This window comes from Larus michahellis, chromosome 5, assembly GCF_964199755.1.
Source record: "Larus michahellis chromosome 5, bLarMic1.1, whole genome shotgun sequence".
NCBI classification, from domain to species: domain Eukaryota; kingdom Metazoa; phylum Chordata; class Aves; order Charadriiformes; family Laridae; genus Larus; species Larus michahellis.
The window spans coordinates 8,581,818-8,604,345 of NC_133900.1; the positions used below are offsets into that span (position 1 = coordinate 8,581,818).

General features: G+C 46.6%; 1 protein-coding gene across 1 annotated transcript in view; it reads left to right on the top strand.

Annotated features, from left to right (window-relative positions):
- Positions 1-10,801, top strand: part of LOC141743899 (bifunctional heparan sulfate N-deacetylase/N-sulfotransferase 4) — a 124,579-nt gene extending 113,778 nt beyond the window's left edge. The window contains exons 13-16 of the mRNA XM_074588944.1: positions 349-458; positions 4,822-4,924; positions 5,211-5,752; positions 10,311-10,801. Of these exons, the coding sequence (XP_074445045.1) occupies positions 349-458; positions 4,822-4,924; positions 5,211-5,330 (333 nt within the window). The 3' untranslated portion in view covers positions 5,331-5,752; positions 10,311-10,801. The remainder of the gene's footprint in view (positions 1-348; positions 459-4,821; positions 4,925-5,210; positions 5,753-10,310) is intronic.
- The last annotated feature ends 11,727 nt before the right edge of the window (positions 10,802-22,528 follow it).

Sequence of the window (22,528 nt, forward strand, 5' to 3'; positions counted from 1 at the left end):
TCTTATGCCATGACAGATTTTCTACGGACACGTTGTAAACCTCAATAATATTTTTACATTCCTTATCGCTCTTTCTCCGAATTCTCTGAGACTGGGCTTTGGCTTGTGCGATTTAACTCTTGCATTTGAACAATGTGCACGCCCAGCGTCACAAGGTGCCCGCCTACAGAAATTCAACATACCAGAGTAAAAAGTAAATTGAAAAAGAAGTTCATCCACGTGGTTGTTATCAGCACTGTACAAAGTCACGGGCTAATTTAGATCCATGTTGTCACAGAAGGGAAATAAAGTCATTCTTTGGTTAACCTCAGTCCTGTTTGTAAACAGCTAGCATATTTACCCCTACAGTTGCTAATTATTGATGGACAGCAGCTAAGAAGTGACCCAGCTACTGTGATGGATGAAGTGCAGAAGTTTCTTGGAGTCTCTCCTCATTATAATTACTCTGAAGCTCTAACGTGAGTCTATTCCTTTATTATCTGCCCTATGGGACCACGGTCTACGTCCCCTCCTACCAATATCGCTTGATCGTTAATTACAAACAAAGAAAAAACACATTACAACAATGATAATTTTGCAGAGCTTGGGGTTTTCTTAAAGTGATGTTTAACACGCATCCATTTTTCCCTTAACTTGCGTACATATAAGACATTATAGAATTTAATTGCACGATGGCGTACATTTCCACATGCAAACTCCACTTTGCACAACATACAGAACCAATCACTGTGCGGTATTTTTATTAGATGCAGAACAAAGGCCCAGATTCATGTTAAAAAAAAAAAAAAACCCTGCTCAGTTTGAGTGTTCGATCAGAGATGCCCAGGACCTGTTTTCTCAGGGTACCTAGTTTTGCTCTCATCACTCCACTGTTTAAAATGTACGTTCAGCTGATGTGAGTTGTGCATGTAAGAACTCAGCAGACATTTGCTGATCGGGCTGTTGGACCTTGCGATGGTCTCTCAAAGCTGAAAACCACTTGGGTGTGAAAGGTTTAGCTTAATTTATCACGTTCGTATAGGAGTCTAATGACAGTGACCGGGTTAGGAGCACTCAGTATGATAAGATTCATCTGGTCGCGTGGTTTCTTTGATTGTTTGCTTTTAACGTGGACCAAATATATCCTTCTCTAATCCCATTTTCGTAGATGGTTGAGCCAATTCTGACAAGCTTTTACCTGGTAGTAGCCGGACACATGGCATAGAAGAATTTAGTCTGTACACTTAAAGTTTGGTAAACTTATAAGCTCCTAATAGTAGATGCCCAAATCAAGGTCCCCTGAACTTAGGGAAAGCCCTTTGATTGACTTCCCACAGCCTTTGGTTGGGATCTAGCAAAGGCAGCGGGGATGAGCCCGGATCACATTTCTCATCCTCGCTGCCCAGAGGGTGAGGTTTTCCCCGTCCAAGGGGATTAATGGCCTGTGTGACACTCTCTCTCTGCCATTTTTTGATTCCCCGCAGGAAGGCAGAGTCTCTGCAGGGGCGGGAGTGGGCTGAATTTCTCTCTCCCCTCTTAGTCCAGCAGAAAATCGTAAGAAGCTTTTTGCACTGAGCCCCTCCGTATGAGGAGCATCGTTTCATTACAGCCAGAAGCGCTGGGCCGGGAGAGCCCCAGGACACCTGTGGGCTGAGAAGAAGGTTTTTTCCAATTCGGTGTGCAAGCACGAGGCTGCACATGGGGTGGGAAGTAGAAAAGCCTGAACCTCACCTTCCCTGCAGGCTGGTACCAGGAAAACCACGGGAAAATGAGACCATGGACTTTCCACCCAGCCCACAGTGCCTCCTTGCTGCTTAGGATTACTGTTTAATGTTTTCTCCGTTGGGAGGCTTATGGTTATTTATATAGTAAGTATAAAGTGAGAGTGGAGTGCTTTTTGCTCTTTTGGTCTTAAAAATGTTGCTTTGCCAAAATCTTTTTCTAGAGGAAAAAATCAGAGTTCCAGAATGTAATTTTTTAAGTCATTGCTTTCCAAAGCAGATGAAATACAGGAGGAGCTGGAATACACGGCTCAGCCACTGATGTTTGAACAACTGCTGCCACACATCTGCAGTGCCTTCTGCTAGGTTTTTAAAAATACACACCCACATACATATATCTTCCTTTCTGTAACTAAATTAAAGTTAGCGGAGTCACACACCAGGAAAAAATTTGGCCTCTTATATGTGCTTGGACAGGAAAAAGGGATTGTAAACAGATCTATAAAATTATGCAATCACCGTTTAGAGGCATCGAGAATGCAAATATGCTGTGGAAGCACACGCTTCTCTACGGATTTCGGAAGGAAGGGAAACATGCATTAAAGAATGTAGTTGCTTTATGGTAGGACTGTCAAAGTAAAAAAGATTGCACAGGATCGTTCCTAGTCATTACTGCCTAATAACTGTATACCACACATTTTTAAAGTTGTCACAAAGCAGCCCAAGGACCCAGTCCTGCAAACACTAGCGAGCAACAAGTCCATCACCCTGAGTAATTACATGAACGTCTTGTAGGAGAGGAAAATGAACCCAGGCAGAAGGAAGGTACTGATCTGAGCCACGGAAAGAGAGCAGAGGGGACACAGCGGCAGGGCTCGGGCATCTGGAGAGAAGCGCACATCGCGCTGGGTTAGTAAGAGCCACGGCTGAGATGGGCCATCGCTTCTTGCACACACTGCTAAAGAGGACCTAAATTCAGACTAGATACAAGGAAGGCATTTTTGACCCTGAGGGTGGTGAGACACTGGCCCAGGTTGCCCAGAGAGGTGGTGGATGCCCCATCACTGGTGACATTCAAGGCCAGGTTGGACGGGGCTCTGAGCAACCTGATCTAGCTGAAGATGTCCCTGCCCGTGGCAGGGGGGTTGGACTAGATGGCCTTTAAAGGTCCCTTCCAACCCAAACTGTTCTATGATGCTGTGATTCCCTGACCTGCAGTTTTTATTAGAGTAGTGGAAACAAAGGGGGAAAATCAACTGATGTTGCGAGGGTGCTGACTTCCCGAGAGGTGGGGTGGGGGTGCGCGTGTCCAGCTTCAGCCCTTCATCTGCCACAGGCGTACTCTGCAAGGGAAGAGAAGATAACCTGGAGCAAGGGTTTCCACTGACTGCTTTAAAAAGCTCACTTGTAACATTAGCCTTAAGGCTATCACTGCTTTTAAATAAATACTTCCACTGTGCCCAGTGATGGTTTCAGGGGTCCTGAGAGTTTCGTGATCCTGAACGCAATGGGGTGAATTCAGCCCGAGCTGCCTTACCCTCTTTTCCCCTACCCAAATTTGCAGATCCTCTTAATAATGTTCAGTATGCTCCTTCTGAGGCGGAAATATTGTTTGGGGCATAGTTTTGCAGTTTTACCCAGATCACTCTATTGCTGCTTCTCTTGGGAAATTAGTTCAAGCCGGCTAAAGCGCTTCTCCATGCAATGAGCAGATGGGAAGGGCCAAAGTAGAAACGAATCTATCATCGATATGCCCATTTAATCAATGATTTATTTACTTTTAGTTGATACAGCTACTGAGGCAATTTAGGAAGCAAGGGTCAGGCCTGCAATAATAGGCTGGGCAAGAAAAAAAAAAAATCACGAAGGTCGACCCTTCTCCAGAAATGAGCTCACTTATGTACAGCAGGAAATTACAGGTGCGCCCGTGTCGTACGGATAGACCCAGGGCAAAAAGGGAGTCTGTAACTAATTAACTCCCTGCTCCAGCCCATTATACTTCATCCTTTTCAAACATCTGCTGAATAGCAGAAATGCGAAGCTTTTCAATGTTTTATGCACGCTGCAAGTCCCACAGCAATAAATTCCAAACTTAACGCTGCGTCTTGTTCATTCCTTAGTGAGTACGTGTTTTAAAGCCTTAATCTAAAATTCCTATATCTTTGAATTTTAGACATCAAAATCAAATTGCGTATTTCAGATAAGACTGCTAAGACAGTGTTTATGCTATGATGCCAGCTTTGGAATGAAAATGATATTTAGATCTAACGATACGGAACAACCAACGTCTCAGTTGCAGTTAAATTATCACCAGCCAACCAGCGGTTCTTCCAGTAGACGCGAACGCTGCTCATTTCACTCAAAAATCAACATAAACCATTCTAGTGTTATATTTCTCATGGTTCCGTAGTCGTGCAACAGTCACTTTTCTGTATAAATTGAGTCTGTGCCTGTTGGAGTCAGCAAATAGATCCGCTTGCCCTTTTTAACCCCTCTCACCTTGATGGTGTCGACCTGCGATAACGTCAGCTCCGACTGGCCGTGTGGAGGGAGAGCTTCCCTTCAGCACAGCCGGTGACGTCCTGGAGAATACGGCCCATCGAATTCCCATAAAGGAGCCAATCAGTAATTTTTTCAATGAAACGTTCTTTGTTCAAGCGGCAGTTGATCAAAATGTTAGCGTCCTGCTGCAGGGATACACGGAGCAGTTTGACATAAATACAATCTCTGACCAAAACCAGAGAATAAAACGTGAGGCACGGTCTGGAGTGGGCTCGTGTAAGATCCTTGAGACTCAGGACCTCGACCGGCATCCTGTAGATCAAGGCTTGAAACTTGTACCCTGGATGCTGGACAAGCAGAATAAAAATTAGCCTCTGTAGGTAAAGCGCAACATGAAAAAACTGTTTGCCTTGAGCAAGAAGCACTCCCAAGGCAAATCTGTGGAAAAAAGAAATCCCCAGAGGCTTCACAAGAGCGGAAAGCTGTTTCCCACTCTGTCCTCAGTATTTTGGTCATCTAGAGAGATGTGTGCAGCAATAATTGTTGGCTAACACTGAAGTCTCGGTAGCTGAGAGATTCTTCCGTTGTGAGGTCTTTCAAAAAATATATTCCTCTACAGGTTTGACCCTCAGAAAGGCTTTTGGTGCCAGTTACTGGAAGGAGGGAAAACAAAGTGCCTGGGAAAAAGCAAAGGTCGAAAATATCCACCAATGGACCAAGAGGTAAGGGCTTTCTGGAGATCTAAGTTAACATCTTCTAATATTCATCCTCTGTTTGACTCCTAAAATAAACACACTGATTATTTTTTATTATTATTTTCGCTGGCTTGATGTTTTTAAAAACCAGACGCTTTTAATGAGCTTTGAATGACAGGAGATTAATTGCCCCTTCTTAGGAGCCCCTCTCTGGGAGTGGTGCGCAGCTCCTGGGCAGGAGCCCCCGCTGAAATCTGCCGTCGGGTGGGTTCCTACTTTGACTGTTGTTTTTCTCTTTTCTCACCCTTCTCAGTCTCGAGCGTTTCTGTCGAGCTACTACAGAGACCACAACGTGGAGTTGTCCAAGCTGCTGCACAGGCTGGGGCAGCCCCTGCCCTCCTGGCTGAGACAGGAGCTGCAGAAGGTCAGGTAGCACCCAAGGGCGGGGGACCCGCCTGAGGACGATTCTCCTTCACCGTCAAACCCCCTGCTTCTCCGACTCACTTGTGATCGTCAGTAGAGGACCTCATGAATAACGCTCTTTCTAGTAAAAAAAAAAAAAAAAACCAACAACAAAACACACAAAAGAATAAAAAAAGCCAAACCCGACAACTGTTTTTATGCACGCGCTGACAGCTATTAGCATCGACCCCTTTTGTCAGCTTCCAGGAAATAATTCGGAGCTACGTGGCATTACTCTTTATCCAGACCGGGATTCCTGCGTAGCCCAGTTCCTCCGTTCACCAGGAAGAACCAGAAACTGTGTGTAGGACGGATTGACTTCAGTGTACGTGACGAATTGCAGTCTGTCAGGACACGGGCAAAGGATGGGAACATCTCTCGCTGGACCGTGAGGTTGGTCGTCCCCTGGGGTTTTTCCACATTTCTTTTCACTGTTTTTTCCCCCAACCCTGCAAGTTTTCCTGTGGCTTCACAGGGGGAGGTTCAGCACTTTGCAGTTGGGATCCATGGTGGTTATGACACATGTAGTATTAGGTATTAGTACAGATATAGCTGTTAACAGATCTCGATGCCTGTCTTTCGGACATGGATGCTTTGCCACCCTGATAAGGTTTTTCACCGCATCCGTTGGGTTCCTGCAGCAGCTGTGACAGAGCTCCGAGATGTGAAATCCTTCAAATATTTTGCCATAACGCCATACGACTCCTTCAAACACTATCAAAACCTTTTAAAATCTAAGCAGGCCGTGCAAGCAGCGTACCGACAATAACCTAATATCGACAATTTTGTTTCGATCTGGAAAGCGATGTTTTTGCTCCGAAGCTTTCAAAGTAAGAGATTGGGTTAGTCATTTAGGAGCTCGGCCTGCAAGCTATTACAGAAAAAAAAAACACTTTAATAACCAAAAGTATTTTTTAAGGTTTTGGAAAAAAAACCCTACAGTCTGTTGAAGGATAAATTATTTCTGTAGACTTTAATGGAGTTGAAAGGACAAGCATATCCACGATATATCACATACACATGCACGACGCATATGTTTTTGTGCCTGCTATCTACCTACTGTATATCTAGATCAAACATAACGCTTAAATAGCTACTTTTTTGTGCCCATAGGTAAACAAAAGGGTGGTTTACAAAAAAATAGGGTATTATGAACTGTGCTTTTTTTCTCCGATTCGTGCGGACAAGGTTGACGAGACCAGGCAGAAACTCGCTGGGAAATTTAAGCTGAGGGAACAAACAGCATTTAGGCATTTTAGCCTTCTAACACTTTTTCTCAAGAAAACCAAAGCTGGCAAAGCTTTGCTACGTGTGCTTTATGCAGCACAAAATGGAGTAGGTTTGAGTTTTCACACTTCCCCGTCTTAGTCCCTCGGCACAAGCCATTCCAGGTGCCGCAGAGGCTTTGTGCTTTCCCCTCCCCACGAGTTTGGTCCTTACCTCCTAGCTCAGGAGACGGAACTGGAGGTTGGGGTTGCGCCATGAATGCGGACCAGTGAGAGTTAGCCGCGGGGAGCACAAATCAGACCATATTATGGACTGTGGTGTTCGAAACCACTTGAATTAATTTGGGCTTCCAGCCAGTTGATACACGTAGCTACCTATCTTAGCATTTCCAGACTCTTAAATCACGAGAGGGTCCACCAAGCTCTTAACGCTACCTTATTTTGGACTGATAAATCCAGCGCTTCCCAGAGCGAGCCTGGTGCCACCTGTCCTGCTCCCAGCTCGGCAGGAGCTCGCTGGCTGGTGAGTGTCCTCTGGCACCACCTGGCCTCCACCGCTTCCCTCCACCGCTACCCGTCTGAACGTGCCCGCCTGCTTCTTCCCTCCCCACCGTTCCAGCCCCTTTCTCGGTCCCAGCACTGCCTTGGTCCAGGTCCCTCATCCATGCGAGGAGCCGGCACTGCCCTCCTTGGGAGAGGTGGCTCCTCCAGGAGAGGCTGAGGTGCCCCCAGCACCAAGTCCCTGCGTGGGCCCTTACGCTCCGGCTCTCCACCTCAGCCCTCGCTCCTTCTGCAGGAGGACCCACAGCAGGAGCAGGACTAGGATAAGGATCCCGCCGTGAGATCCCAGCCCCGCCAGTGCTGCACTAACCTACGCACACACGGACGTACACGAACACGCAGGAAAGCCCAAAAGACAAGCGTTTGCCCAGTGTTTGCTTTCAAATATCGAAATGGCGTGCGTCTCACAGAAGTGAGACGTCTATTTTATAGGTGATGAAGGGAAATAGCGCTTCTAGGACACCATTCATCTCATCACCAAGCAGGCTTCTTAAACGCGCGAGATTAATCTTGCCTCTTCCTCTCTATTGATTGTAAAAGGACAATAGACGACGCGTGCAGAGGGAGAGCTCAGCTGCGTAGGTCTAAAATTAGGTGAGCTGAAAAGGAGATGGCATTTCTGCTCGCAGCTGTAGTTGTTGAAGACGAGAGGGAGCTGGCAGCATCTGAGGGATGGTTCTGATTTTGTTCTGTTTTCCTAAACTAATTTTTCTAGTTACATTTCGACCAGGAGGACTCTTCAAAATGAGCTAGGGCAAACTAAATGCCAAATAAAAGGAACCTTACGTGGGGTTTGGGGCCTTTTGGGGGGAAGGGGGAAGTCAGTTACATACTTTGTGGCAAATTCACACGCTTTTAAGTTTTAGCGCTGATAAAGCCAAAGATGACTAGGCTGAGGAGAGTTTTGGGTAAGGCTTGGTCACAGAAGAGCATCTGAGAATATCTAAATCAGCCTTAGCTGTTAAAACGCATTAGAATTGGCTCAGCATTAATTAAAAGATGACTTCATAACTTGTTGATTAAAAGCTAAATAGACATGAAATTGATTTCAGGAGTTTTTCAAGGAAGACACATGCTTTGAATCCGGAAAACTATTTCTTGTTCTTAGCTTTTAACTTAGAAAAAAAAAAAGAATTAAGTCTTTCCAAGTGTCGGCTCCGTAATAGCATCATGTCCTCAAAACACACTGGATATTTTTATACCTCATTGTTATTTTTTAAGTTTGAACGGGCATCACATTTCCGAGAGATCTCGTGTTCCATTGAAAACTGACATTTGAATTGACTTCATTATGTGTCATATAAAGATGAAATAACAGTATTTCAAAGTTTCATTCCTTCCACTTGTAATAAGACCCATCAACACAGAATTTCTCTGGACCACCGTGTGATAGAGGAGCCTCTGTGAACTCGCTGTAAATGATCTCCATTTCTTTTATGCCTTTCATATCGCTGACCACGTAATTGCTGGGATCCTTCAAGACCAGCAAAACAAATGCAATAAAAATGAACCATTTATTCTCGGCAAGGGGGCTGTAGCTGGGAAAGATAATGCTGGCCCTTCTTTTGCTATTCATAAGCTACGGGATTCATCTCCACCGTACCTCCGTGCAGCGCAGGCCGTACATCAGTAAGAGCTTTACCTACTGGCTGGAGTTTGCTCCCATTCCTCTGGAAATACGTATTCCTGCAGAGGTCTGAAGGAGCTCTGCCGCACCGAGGACCTGACCTACTGCCCCTGGAGACCACTGGGAGTCTTCCTATTAATTCCGGCAGACCCCGGCTGGCCCCCAAGAGATGGTTTCGTAAGGCACAATCTGTGCGGTTCAAGCATCACGTAGCCCTGTCGCTGCTGGAAATCCATCACCGGTTGGATTTCTATTACTGAGCGGTGATTTCTTCCCCCCCCCCCGCCCCTGGTCGGTGTTCTGCCGTGGTAGGAGCTGCAAGCTGTCCCCACCACCACCCCGCCATGGGGCTGCACCACTTCTGGTCTCCCCGTACCACGCGTGGCCCTCTCCTCTCCTCGCTGGCTACCAGAAATAGAAAACCCTACAGGCCAGACACAGGCGTCAGGGGCTGTGGCAGCCTATTTGAAGATTAAAGCAGGACTTTGGCCCTCGGAGAACCAAGCTTGTATTACCGAGGTCGTCTTCGAGCGAGAAGCAATCAGAACGGAATCCAAAACCTTCTAAATTATGCACTGACCTCTCAAGGTCTAAAATAAAGTTGCCAGATTAACTGCTCAAAGATGTTTTCTAATAACACAAATTTTCTCCCTGATAGGGAATCAGACTGCCGAGTGTCCCCAAAACAAATTAAGATGGCGGAATTATAAAGTCCCGGGGGAGGAAAATGTTGCGTAATGAAAGCGCTGATGGGTCCGGACTCTCTGATGTGATAATAAGGCAGCGGGGACATGCCCTGAATACCAAAGGAGAAGCTGACTATTTTCTCCTCTTCCTTCCCCCTCCTCCTTTTCCTTCCCATTCGTGTTAAAGTTTGAGCCGGCGCAACGTGTCTGAAAAGCACGCGGCGGGCAGAGCCCATGAGACGGGGGAACATTATTCATCTCCAGAACGCTCAGCCAAGAATAAATTGGGTGGAGGGTGCTCATTTCCCCCGAGCTGGGCCACCTTACAGTCAGACATCAAGTCCAAACTAGTCATTTAGTTTCCATCAGTAGCAAATTATGTTTATAATGGCTTTAAAATTGATGTTTATAATAGGTGTATGAGCGTGTGGCAGCTGTGTAAAACTGGTACAACACAGGTATATAAATCGGCAGAAACTAAGGGTCTAATTTTATTGTAGTTAAGTAAGATGAAGTTGGCCGCTGGCGTCAGGAGCGGCTCTCTTTGCACATGCCGTTTAGCGCTCGGCTTGCAGAGCCATCTCGCTCTTACCAGCAGGTATTCTCTTTCTCAAAGAGCTGAAATCTCATACGATCACCTCACTGCATTCGTCCTCGTCTTAGCAGATCGTGAAACTTTAACAGTCAGTCTGTCCGTCATCATAACCAGTTCATATACATCTCTGCGTCCATCTGCCAGGAATTCCTGCTTCGGAGACTTTTTTCTATTTAAATGTCCTGTCTCGGGATAGGAATTTCCCTCTCAGACAACATTTCTTACATCAGCTTTATTTTCTCCTTTTTCCTTCCAGTTCATCCTTTTAGCGTGACTGCAAAGGTGTGGACCCGTCTGTGGAATCGATTCCTCCATCACTATCCTATCGAGAAAAGCTACGGGAAATAAATAAGGATTTGCAAGCGACACAGATTCTGAAGTGTTCAGTGCTCCAGTGACTGGATGACTTTTATAAGACTTCTTATCATTTCTGTAGTACTTCAAAACAAAAGATAGAGCTGAGGAAAACCTTCACTGTCTCGCCCAAGCTCTTTTTTTTCTTCTTCTTCTTCTTATTTCCCCTCCTACGCGACGACACCAAATCCCGTTGAACAAACATTTGGTGGTGAAGAAAAAGGAATCCAAATAAATTTTGATCATTCAAAGTATTTTTGTTGAGGGGGGTGGTGGTGAGGGAGGTCAAAGTCTGTATTTGCTGGAATTGTTTTAAATAATTGATGTGCACACACCTTATTATCGGTTCTTCTCACTGCCGCAGAATAAAGACTTCTGATGGTGTGTTATAGAGCAAGCGCTTTTCTTCTTTCCTTAAATCCTCTTTCCCATTTTCCGAGCCAAAATCTGCCCTTGAATAACCTCTGCCGTATATTTCAAGTCATGCCCTGACTCAGCTTCTCCTGCCTCAGCGGCTCCTCGAGGCTTTCACCCGTCCTCGACGCACCGTGGGATTTACGGCACCGGGAGTGCCATCGACCTCCTCCTCTGCCTCCCTCCTCCTCTTCCTCCTCCTGGGCCGGGAACGTTAATTCAGGCAAGTCTGAGGCTTAGATGTTTGTTAAGCCGCGGAACGCGCATTTATGGCCCTGCCTTTCAAAAGTATCACCCGCCTGCGCCCAGCGAGAGGTGTGGATATTCGGACAGCCCTGTGCAAGTTCTTTCTTCCATTATCCCACCAGGTTTTTTTCCTCTGCTCTGTTGGAGGAATGTTAAAAGGGCCCGATTTTGGCTGACGCAAATTGCCTTGAAGGTGGCTCAAACCGTGCGCTCAGAATTACGAGATACTGATTATTCCCCCCCCCCCCCCCAAAATACCATAATGCTTCTACTTTTTATTATAAGATATTCATTTGTTTTACAGATCTATGTCGGAAGGAGGTTAAGTCATATCAGAGTCAAAGATTCCTAGTACAAGCCTTACAGAACAGCAAATTACGCCTCGCTAGAGCTTTTATCGTTAAGCAAATTAGAAGTGACGTTACAGACATCTTAATACCCGTTTTGGCTTCTTTCCAGATCTGCTTGATGCTTTCAGACAAGGCAGACGTAGTAGGCAAAATTTTCCAAATATTTCAGAACTTCAAGTCTGGTTTTTTTTTTAAAAAAAAAACAAAATGACTTGCAGGCCCTTAGAAACCCAAAAGCAGTTGGGTTTCTATCATCATTATTTGTTATCAATGGAGTCAGACACTTGGGCACTTTTTAAAAGCCCTCGCAGACATTCGCCTGTCTGCTGCTTTGGATCCCAGATGCCTCTCTACATCTAAATGAAGAGATTACGGAAAAAAACCTAATGATAAAGCCAGTTTTTTTCCTGTCACTCACAGATCCCCATCCTTTTTTGACCACTTCTCTTATTTCCTTGCTGCTCCCCGGGTGGGGGAGGAAGCCGTGTGGAAATCGCGGCTGAAACCCGCCGATGAACCTTGAATGATTTTTGACTAAAAGAGAAATCTTTCCAGGCTCAGCAGAGTTTCCTGCCCGAGTCCGATTTCGTAAAAGGATAGCGGAGTTCTTCCGAAAATTTACCGCTTTTATCAAATTCATTAAGGTTCACATTTTCTCTTCTAGCGCCTGGAATCAGACTGTTCCCCCCCCAGACCTGTGGAAACCTGGGAGCACTAAATGAACTTCCGAGCCCATCCGTTTGTGAAAAGGGCTTTTTCTATCCGCGGTTAGCGAGAGGAGAGGAAGACCACTTTTTCATGCACGTAAATATCCAAATTCCGGTTAGAAACTGATTTACAGAACGACAGAAATTAATTCTACGTGTAATTTATACTCCCATTTCCGTTCGTGAAGAATTAAAAGACTTCCTAGGGAAAGCAGATTGATGTTTGCGTTTCAGTCAGCTGCAGCTGCTGGGCGGGGAGAAAAACATTTAAACTATCTAAATAACGCCCTGTCCGCCACTTCGGGTTTACGAATCCATTTCTCCTGAAACGGCTCACTCTAACCAAACCTGGGCTGGTTTTACAGCACTCCCGTTTCTTTGGGAATAGCAACGCGACATGTTAATGCACAACTCCCTTTTCATCGCAGAAGGTCAACTAACTTTACGAGCTGGTCGTTAGAATCATCCTGGCGTTGGGGTTTTTTTTCCAGCGGTTCTTTCCAGCCAGAGGCAGGTCAGCGGTGGGTGGAGGGGGATTCCTTCCATCTAACTCGCCGTTCCAGAAAACGCTATGGGGGTTGAAAAATGCGCTTTATAATTGGGGAGATAACTGCACGCCGGTCACTTGACTTTGTACTCGCCGCTTCTCTCGCTCTGGTGTACGCTCTGCTGTCTTGCAGGACTTATCTGTGAGACACAGGCCCTGTTGGGGAATTCAACTTCCCTTCATCCTACGCTCGGAACTACAAGAAAGAGCTGGGTATGGGAGAGGACGAGTTTTTACAGAGCTTACTGCGAGGCAGATATTTATTTACAGATTTTTTTCTTTAATAATTTTTCGTTTGGCTGTGTTTGTCTAGGCCAGGGAATCATCTCAGTACTAATCTGCACGCCCTCCAAAGGCACACAGTTCCCATTAGGCATCAACGACAATTAAATATTCTCAGGGAGAGAATAAACCCACCGACAGAAAATGTTATTTAATGACATTGTAGTTACAGCACATCTTCCCGCAGAGCTGTGTGTAATCACACCAAGCAAGCAAAGCAAAATTGTTCTGCAATGTGAAGCGTTTAAAATTTCATAAGCAATCTGCTTTAAAAAACAGAAAAAAAAGCCAAAACCACCTTCCGGCCAGCACGGCATCACTAGGTAACCCCGTCATTTTATCGATACGAAATCCCCCATGTGCCGCAATGCTGGAGAGACGTTCAGATGGAGATCCAAAGCCAAACTCACGATTGCTCAGGTTCATCGGTAGGCAGGGAACCCGTCTAAAACAGCACGCCACAAACTTGGTGCCGGTTTAAGAAAAAAAAGCCCATTTAAGAAGTCTTACGTTTAGTGCCCGGGCTATATTCAGCAGTCCACGTCTTTCTTACCGAGCGATGACCCCCCCTGTACGGTACCCAGCTGAACGCTGATGTCAAAATCGGCAGAGCACAGGGGGATGCCCCCCACCTTCCCAGAGGCAGGTTCCCCGGGGGGGCTCTGATCTGCTCGGCGGGGCTGGGGGGGAGGTGAGAAGCCCACCGAGCCTCTGAGAGTTACCACATCCGCTGCTGCGCGGGGTTCCTACGCTGCACCTGGCAACAAAAACCAACGTGAACTGAAGCAAGGGCTTTATATTCAGGAAAAAAAAAAATACATATATATTGCAGTAGCCTTCACTGATGCTTGTTTATTATACGGATGTACAGGGCTCATGAATTTTTTATTGAAGGAGAAAGTTTTCTTATTTTCCCTCCTCCTAAAAGGCCGCCTTCCTTGCTCCGCTGTGGCCTGCTTCCCCTCCATGTCTTCCTCTCTACCCTCGCTCCGTGGGGCTGCTCCTCACCATCGAGATCTCTTATTTTACCTATTATTGAAATTATGAATTTCAAAACCAACTCAATTTCTTCCTGTACTAATTTCTTATGCTCCTAGCTTTCACGGAGGAGAAAACACCAGTCTCCCAAGTAAGCATCATCTTTCATTTCCTAAACCGTACCCGCTTGAATTACTTCTAAATATCCTAGCTAATTAAGACCACGCGTACTAGGAGCATGCTGAGGTTTTCTTTGATGTTGCTAGCTTTTCTACATTATTTCCCCATTTTTTCCACTGCCCAGTACCAATCCGGGGAAGCTGCTGGAGTTGGATGGCACCGCGCGTAAATCTGCCAGCATTAAGCTGGGAGCTGCAGTTAAATTATAAATTGTCATCTTAAGTAGGAAGAACATTTTTATGGATCCCGGTTCATCTTCTGCAGACTTCAGCTACTTCCAGTAACTGCCACACAGAACACACTAAAATTTGTCAGCTGCTTGGAAGCGGAGAGAGTTGAGCCTGGAGACTTAATTCCCTTCAATCTTCTTAAAAGATATGATCCAATACCTCAAAGATAAAAACATTGCCAGCTTAGGAAGATACAGGGAGGCAATCCAAAGCAGCCGGGACAATCAGAATGGACAAAAGCCTCATTTTTCCAAAGGTCAGATGCACGGCCAAGAAGCCAAACTTCTTTTCTTTTCCCCCATGTTAAGATCTGGCTGGAGAAGAAATATTTCAGGGCTTGCCTGGACCGCTGTGGGAAGCTACAGGCGCTCTAAGACAGACCACGTTGTCATGGTCTTTCTAAAGCCCATTTCACGAGAAGCAATTTCTTTTTTCCCCCTCCCACGTGGGACAAGCCGAGATACAAAATTTGGACAGACGTGTTCTATATTGGGGACATCTTGCAACAGGGTTTTGGCTCTGGCGTGGAAAACATCTGGATAACGGAGAATTTTTATGACCACGGGAGCCTGCTCGGCAGCTGAAGGTTTTAGTGCGGATCCTAAATCACTGTTCCTGTACTGCTGCGGATCATTTTTTCAGAATAACTCTATACTTTCATAAGCCCCAAGTACTTTTAACTTAAGTCTTAACACGGTCACGTAACAGAGCCAGCTGCTAATCAGGCAACAAGGTGAGTTGTGCAATGAGAGAAAGTGTCCGAAATCAAATAATTACACACTAATAACCACCCGCTAATCACACAGCGACCAGGGAGAGAAAGTCACGCACGCTCCCTGAGCCCCAAAACTGAGCTGGCACAGAGGACAGCCCTCGTCCCGTGGGATTGTTAAGCGTTATCAAAATAAATGCTTATTTTAAAGGGAAATCCTTAGAGCTGGTAATTGTGTGCCCTCTTGGAAATTTTAGCTGCGTTTATAAAATCTAGGCAAGGACCTCACTGGCTTTGCGTGACCTCTGACTGGCCTGAAAACTAGAGCTTTTAGAGGTTTTCAGAAAACTGCAGGCTGTGAAATTCATGACCAGGCCTGTCCGTGCTGTTCTCACGGCAGTCACTAACGCTGCTCCGTCGTCAATGAGAAATTGGTATTTGTCCTCCTTTCAGAAAGGCCGCCCGAGAATTAAGCCCTGAGGAGATCGAAGCGAAGTGTTTAACCTGTTTTAGCCCCCTCTCTGCTCCCCATCTCCCTGTCTTCCGTAAGGCACCATTTGACAAACCACTGAGTGCTAAAGTAGAAACATCCTTTGCCTTTCCCGTGGACCTATTGAATGCCGGCACATTAAGCACCTTTTTATTTTACTCATTAAACAAGAATAATTCTGGACACTTAACAGCGACACAAAGAAGACATTATGAAATTTGGTAACGTGCAATAAAACTACTTTCATAAATGCCCAACCTTAAGTACATCCATTTTCTGGTTTTTCTTCCAGTGATGGGTTTTGCGCTCTTGCGCGTTCAGTTACAAAGCTTAGCGCCAATTTAAAAGGACTCGGTTTGTCCACAGATAATTCCATTTCATTTTGGCTGCCTTTTTTCATTTCCCACCTGTTGATTAATTATCTTAATAATTTATTCCTTCATAGCTTTGTTGGTTTTCCAGCAGAAGTTGAATTCCGGGGCAGATACCCGTCCTCCTCCTGTGCAATAAAAGGGCAAAGGAAAATGCTCCGGTTCCGTGCGTCTGGATTACAGAGATATCTCCCACGACCTGCAGAGGCCGAGCGCCGCAGGACAATGTTCTTCTCCCAGCTGGCAGGAGAGCCAGGAGAGCCCGTTTGGGCTTTGCTGCATTGCTAATAATCCTCACCACAGTTAGAGATGTGTTAATGAAGAGAAGGCCGTAACGCCAGCAACAAGTTTGTGAAAACCATCACGAATAGGAAATGACTTAATGCCTCCTGAAACAGAAAGGGCTTCTTGGAGAGAGGATTTTCTCGACGGTGAAGAAAAAGCCTCGAGTCCTAGCCAACCATCTCAGGAACACCAAGCTCCACACAATTGCCACGTTAAAGCCGGCTGACAGACCCGATGCGTGTGGCGCTTCCCAAATAAAAAAGCATATTTGAACCTATCCTCGCGGCAGACGGGCTTCCTGAACTCTGTTAGAGGGTTAAGCTCGTGGCTAATTTAAGAGGCGAGTGCAATGCGTTAATTTAGCAAGTGAGAGTAGGAGCAAATTGGTGGTAGCACAAACCACGAGTCCTCAACGAAGGGAAATTAGTGGCACACAAATGAGGTGTCCGGCCTTAAGAGGCACTTCTACAGGGGCCGGATCAGAGGGGCAAATGCCACGTTTAAATACTCCATGTTGTCATATTTTGCAGCAGTGTTGGAGGAGGGGGCTGGTTTCAGACCAGCTGGGCAGATTTTCACCGGGGATTTCCACTGCTGTGGGAGCTCCTGGGGTCCACCACCGGCATCGCCCACGGACAAGGGACAACCCTGGAGGTCCTGACCCATCCGCCAGCTTGCAAGAGGGGTGGGTTTTTTCCCCGGTTATAGACTTCCTGGGAAAGCCAAAGCCGGTTTTCTCCAGCAAGCTCTGCTCCTTCCGGTGTGAAATACGCTACGTGTGCCTCGCTGTCATTGGCTCGAGGAATCGCACCGTCGCTCGCCGGCTTCTCAAAATAATCAAAAGCCCGTGGGAATCCGCATCGGATCGCAAAAGCCGGAATCATTCCGGGTATAAAAACATAATCCTGTTACGGTGGCAGAGTTTAAACGCTGCTCCCACCAGAGCAAAGACGACAGCCAAGCGCAACGATGGGATCCCTGTGGCGCAGCGATTGGACCCGGCTGGGAATGCTTTGGAAGAGCCTCTGGAAAACTTGGGAGGAGCCTCCTGAAAAGCCAGCCCTGTGGCTGTGGGTACAGCTGGGGCAGAGGAGCAGCACGTCCAGATCCGCACTTCCAGCAGCACGGGAAGGAGAAAAGAGGGATCATAGGAAAAAGCCGCATTAATCTGAAAAATCCCAAATCACGGCTTCAGGAGTAAGAAGCGTAACGCCCTAAAATCCTTTGGCTGATCCCAAGAAGCCAGGGTGACTCAAGGGTCTTGAGTCATAGACCACGCAGGAAAATCCACTCCACCGAACAGAGCCGAACGGAATAAAACTGAAATAAGGTGATTACAAGTGAAAATGACCGCACGTACTTGGAAAATTTTAAAGAGCTTTCTCAACTGCCTCAGCTGAAAGTTACCAGATAAATTAGACACAAATAACACAGACCCCAGAGGCAGATATTGTGCCTCAAAGCAGCTGCCAACTCAAAATGCAGCGATATATATAATGCCAAAAGAACATTTTCTTTATCTCCTCGCAGCATTTCGTGGTGGTGGTTAATGCGAGAACCACGTTTTAATCATATTAACGTACTAGAACACTATCTAGCATACGGCTCTGCCAAAAATTGTTTAGAAGAACTGGAATTACTTATTATGCTGCATTAGCTATTATTTTTTCTGAAGACAGCTTTCTAAAGGTTTTAGTGTGAGTTTGTAAAAACTCACTCTTAAATCTGTGGGCTCTCACCCACGTATTCACGGACACTGAATAGCGGCTGGACAAAACCACTGCAAACGATGCATTTAGGAGACGCGCACTCCAACAACTTTACCAACTTCACCTGCATTTAATGCCGTGGAGTTCGTAGCATCCCACAGGCGTTACGTAGCATGGGTCATAATCAGTATTTTCCATAAAGCATTGAATTCAGGCACCAGGCAAAAATGTTTCCTCGCTGTAACTTTATTTGACCAGAATGGAGCAGCGCAATACAAGAATTTGGCTCAGTCTTTGTGAAACTGTGATTTTCTTGTCCAGGGAGCCATCCAGCATTCGGCAGAAACACCAAACACCTCTCCGTAAGACAACACTGTTTTGGACACAGCAGCTCTTTCACTTGTCCAAAGATTTTTTATTATTTTTTTTTCTCTTATCCCCACACCCAGTTTTTCTGTTTTACTCACAGTCCAGCAGATCTGCCCTCCTCTCCCGGGCCCCCGGCTCTCGGAAGAGGGTCAAGCGCTGCTGCTTCTTCCATCTCTGCTAACAAAGCTGCTTTCACCGTGAAAAAAAGGTCCAAAACAAACTCACGATCCATCATAAAACGCCACTATTAAAAGAAAAAGGGGAGGTGGAAAAGCTTTGCCAAGACATTAGCTAGAGTTTAGCCAAATTTAGCACGGTGTTCAACACTTTTTTCTTTCTTTTTACCTCTAAATACCTTGCAAATGTTTAACAGCAGATTTCCAGAATAGCCTTTCACTTTTTTAGACTTGCGATGAGTAGTATTTTTTTTTTTTTTTTTTTTTTTTTAACGCAAGGGAAGAATGAAACTGGGATAAATATATGTATTTTTACTCCCAGAAAACAAAACTGGGGAGCCAAAATCCAAGGTGGCCCTTTGTGCGTGTGTGAGCAGCTGCAGACTTCTGAAAAGCTGGTTTCCCTTCAGGTACCTAAAAACCTACTGGTCCAATCTGAGAATGTCAACCGTTGGCATTCGAGAGAGGCAGGGCTGAAGCAGACCAAGGACTGGGGAAAAAAAAAGGCAAAAAAAAGTGAAGATCATGTATGCCTCGTGTCGAGTAGTCGGCTTTCAAGGTGTTCTGATTTCCATATTATTGTATAACGTTACTGGCTGATACCATTTTGCTACGCAATACGAAATAGATGGGATTTATATCTACGGAAAGAAAACGAGGAATCAAGACGTGATTAAGATTTAGGGTGTCGATGTAGTATACGTTAACAGGATCTGCCAGAGGAAAACTGGAGTCCTCGGCCGGCGCAGAGCCCTGGGGAGGTGGGTCCGGTCCCACGGCCTGGCCAGGGGGGAGCCACCCACCCCGCAACGGGGACGGCGGCCACCGAAGACTGCCATTATCACCCCCAGCTTCCCCAGCAGGTCCAGGCTCTGCTACCCCAGCACCCTGCCAGCCGCCGGCTCTCACTGCTCGGTGTCAGCTCCCCCTTATTTTCCGCGCCCTGGGGCGCATCCGCAATTACAAGCCGAAAAAAACAAAGCCCAAGTCAAACGATGTACGGCCGTGTGGATTTCCAGTCACTCTGGAAGGTGGGCACCACCTGGGACGGGTCTCCGAGGAACCTCATCCAACCTTTCGGCGATGCCGATGGGACTGCTTTCTTGTCAGATTTCCCAATATTAGAAGGAAAGTTCCCCCGCCAGGAGCCCCGTAGGTGCCGAGTTCTAGAGGTTAAAAATAAGACTCCTCCAGATGCAAAGTTCCCCCCTGTGTCGGCCGTAATTTCACTACCAGCCTAGCAGCGAAGGAGGCACTTTTAATTAAGTGCAAGACAAGTACGGAAAACCGAGTTCGAGAAACAAGGAGGAACAGGATTATTATAATCCAATGAGACATAATTAAATGCAGAAATCAAAGGCTCTTCGTGGCACAGAACTTGTTAGAGCCTTGAAGTGGGTATTTGCACTTTAATCTGACATGCTGCAGCTTCTTCAAAAAACAAAGCTTTTTCAGAAGGAATGAAACGATGACAGAGACGTCGGTAAATCACTTAGGAAAAAAGGCAAAGTGAGCAAAAAAACCAAACAAAAAAGAATCCATAAAACGATGTTAGAGCAAAAGCCTGATCCTCAAAAAAACCCTAAACAAACCAAAAAAAACCCCAAACCCTGGCAACACTGACGGTGACGTTATTTTGGAAGAGCAAGATTTCACATTGGGAACGTTGATGATAAAGTTTAAAGGGGGCTCTATGATGGGAGAGGATGTAATTTCACGTGGGCCCATTGCTCGGTAGACCGGAATCCTGTTGGGATCAAACCGTCTTCGTGAAATTATACACGCTCCTTACCCGTTTTGTTTGGAGGGGGGCAGGGGAGGTTAAGGCTTAAGCTGGATCGCTGCTCGTGTCCCACCAAAAGCTGTCCCTCGCCCAGAGCGCAAAGCAAACGAGAGGTACTGGCCTTCAGGTGCACGAGGAGGACTCTCCCGTCAGGGAGAAAACATCCGTCGTTCTACGGGATTAAACAAAGCTTTAATTTTTAAAAAACCACGTTGTCACTTGGAAGTGCAATGTCTCAAATGCCCTTTTCTCTCACGGACACGATGCTACGGACATCGTTGTCTCACATACCTGTGTACATGTGCTTTTTCCCCTGAGCCAGTGATCCCACGCTCCTCCTTTTCCCCGGCCTTGGGTGAAGTCCTGGGCAGGGATGGGGCGACCAAGAGCTTTGTTCCTGCAAAGAGGATTTGAGGTTCTGCCCGGGAAGCGGAGAATTTGGGACATAAAGCAATAGGAAAATACACTCGTGACTTTGCAGATACATTTTGTGCCCGAGCTCCAACTTTTGTTGTTTTGGGGGTTTTTTTTGGCAGGAAGGTCTTAAATCACTTCTTATCTTCTTTGTGATGGCCCTCTCCCGTGCTGAGGCTGTTAACCCAGGAGAGCACCAGCTCTCCTTCCCCCCCGGACCCCAAAGGTCTGGTGGCCCATCAGGCATCCCTGGCCCCCTCTAATTCCTCGTATACATCCCCTTCTCCTGAGAGGCGAGCTGGCTCTTTAATAAACATACTTTTTCTCTCTCTTTTCTTTTTTTTTTTTCCTCCTTTTTTATTTCCAGCTGGCGCTCAGAGCTGTGTCATACAGGGCTGGAAGGTGATTTAAAGCAGGGCTGCTCTGTGCCTGTCTGTGTCCGCGGGGAGAAAGGCTGAAACGAATACGAGGAGAGTAATCAACAGTAATTCTTCAGGAGTCTATCATTAAATTTGTCATTAAACAGAGTCTGCAGCTACCTGCCTGCCCAGCCACCAGCAGCAGCAAGCCGTGCACGCCGCGCAATGGCATTTTGATAGACTGTCTTTCCCGCAGCCTTCCCGAGATTGGACTGCATAATTTACACCACCGGCACAGCGTTGGAGCAGCGGGACCCTTGTCCCGGCGTGATCAGACTGTGATGAATTGGCTGCCCGCCCGGGGAGTCGGGGTACGCCGATGGGGCCCATTGCCAAGTGCCCGGGACGCGACACAGAGCTCGCCGTCCCCCGGCTAAACAGCCTGGGGGGGGGGGCTGCACTGATTCATCCTCCCTCACCTACAGCACGAAAAAACAGCCACCCTTTTCATTTTGTATTTACAGCATGGGGGGTGGGGGGGATTAAAATGAACATGGAGCATTATTCAGAGCTTATTTGCGACCCCAGAAGAAGATGGGTTTATCTCAGAGGTGTGAAACCTGCCAGGAAATTTCCAAAAAGGGCACTGTGATTTTTCCCAAGCCCTATCCCCCCAACATGAACCTCTTCCCACAGCCGGACTTCTCCAGGATCTGCAGGAGAGGGGAAGTCCCCTGTACCCCGACACCTCATCCCCTCCGCCTCCCCCGCCGCGCACAGAGCCGCTCGCTTCGGATACAGTCACCAGCATCACTCAAAGGCAGATTACAGCACGGGCTATTTATGAGAGGAGAGAACGAGGCATACTTTGAAAGCGAATACAAGAAAAAAAGACGCCATCTCCAGGCAGGCCGCACAGAGCACGCGCTTGAAAGGGTTCTTACCCAGGTGGTAACCCACAGACGCACACGTGCTCCCAAACGCCACGGATTTCACCAGTATCTCCATTTTAATGGTTAAAACCAATTTGGGGGAGGCTTTTTAAGGTTTTGGTTGACCGCAGATTATCCTCTGCGAGGCTGATGGTTTTGGCAGATAGAGCACGCTTCCTCGCCCCCGGCTGCTTCCAGCTTTCTCTTTTAATCCCAAAGTTCAACTCAGTCAAACAAGGCGATTCATTCGGCTTCATCAGCAGCCTCTCGTTCACCCAGATTTCCGAATTCCTCCTAACGCTTCACCCGTTTCAGCATGTAAAAACCAAAATGAGGTGATTTCACCAGGTAGTAGAGGACCACGCGCTTGACAGACAGGTTTGTCATTAGAGACTCACAGACAAAACCGCTGCCAGCCCCTACTCACAACCTATGGAAACGCAGAAACCTCTTTTCTTTTTCCCCAGCAGACATTTTTCTTTGACCGATGCCTCTCCACTCACACCCTCCCACCACATGCCACCCTCCCAGCACAATTTCACGGCTCGGCAAAGCTCATTTTTTTCCACACCTTATTAATCACCAG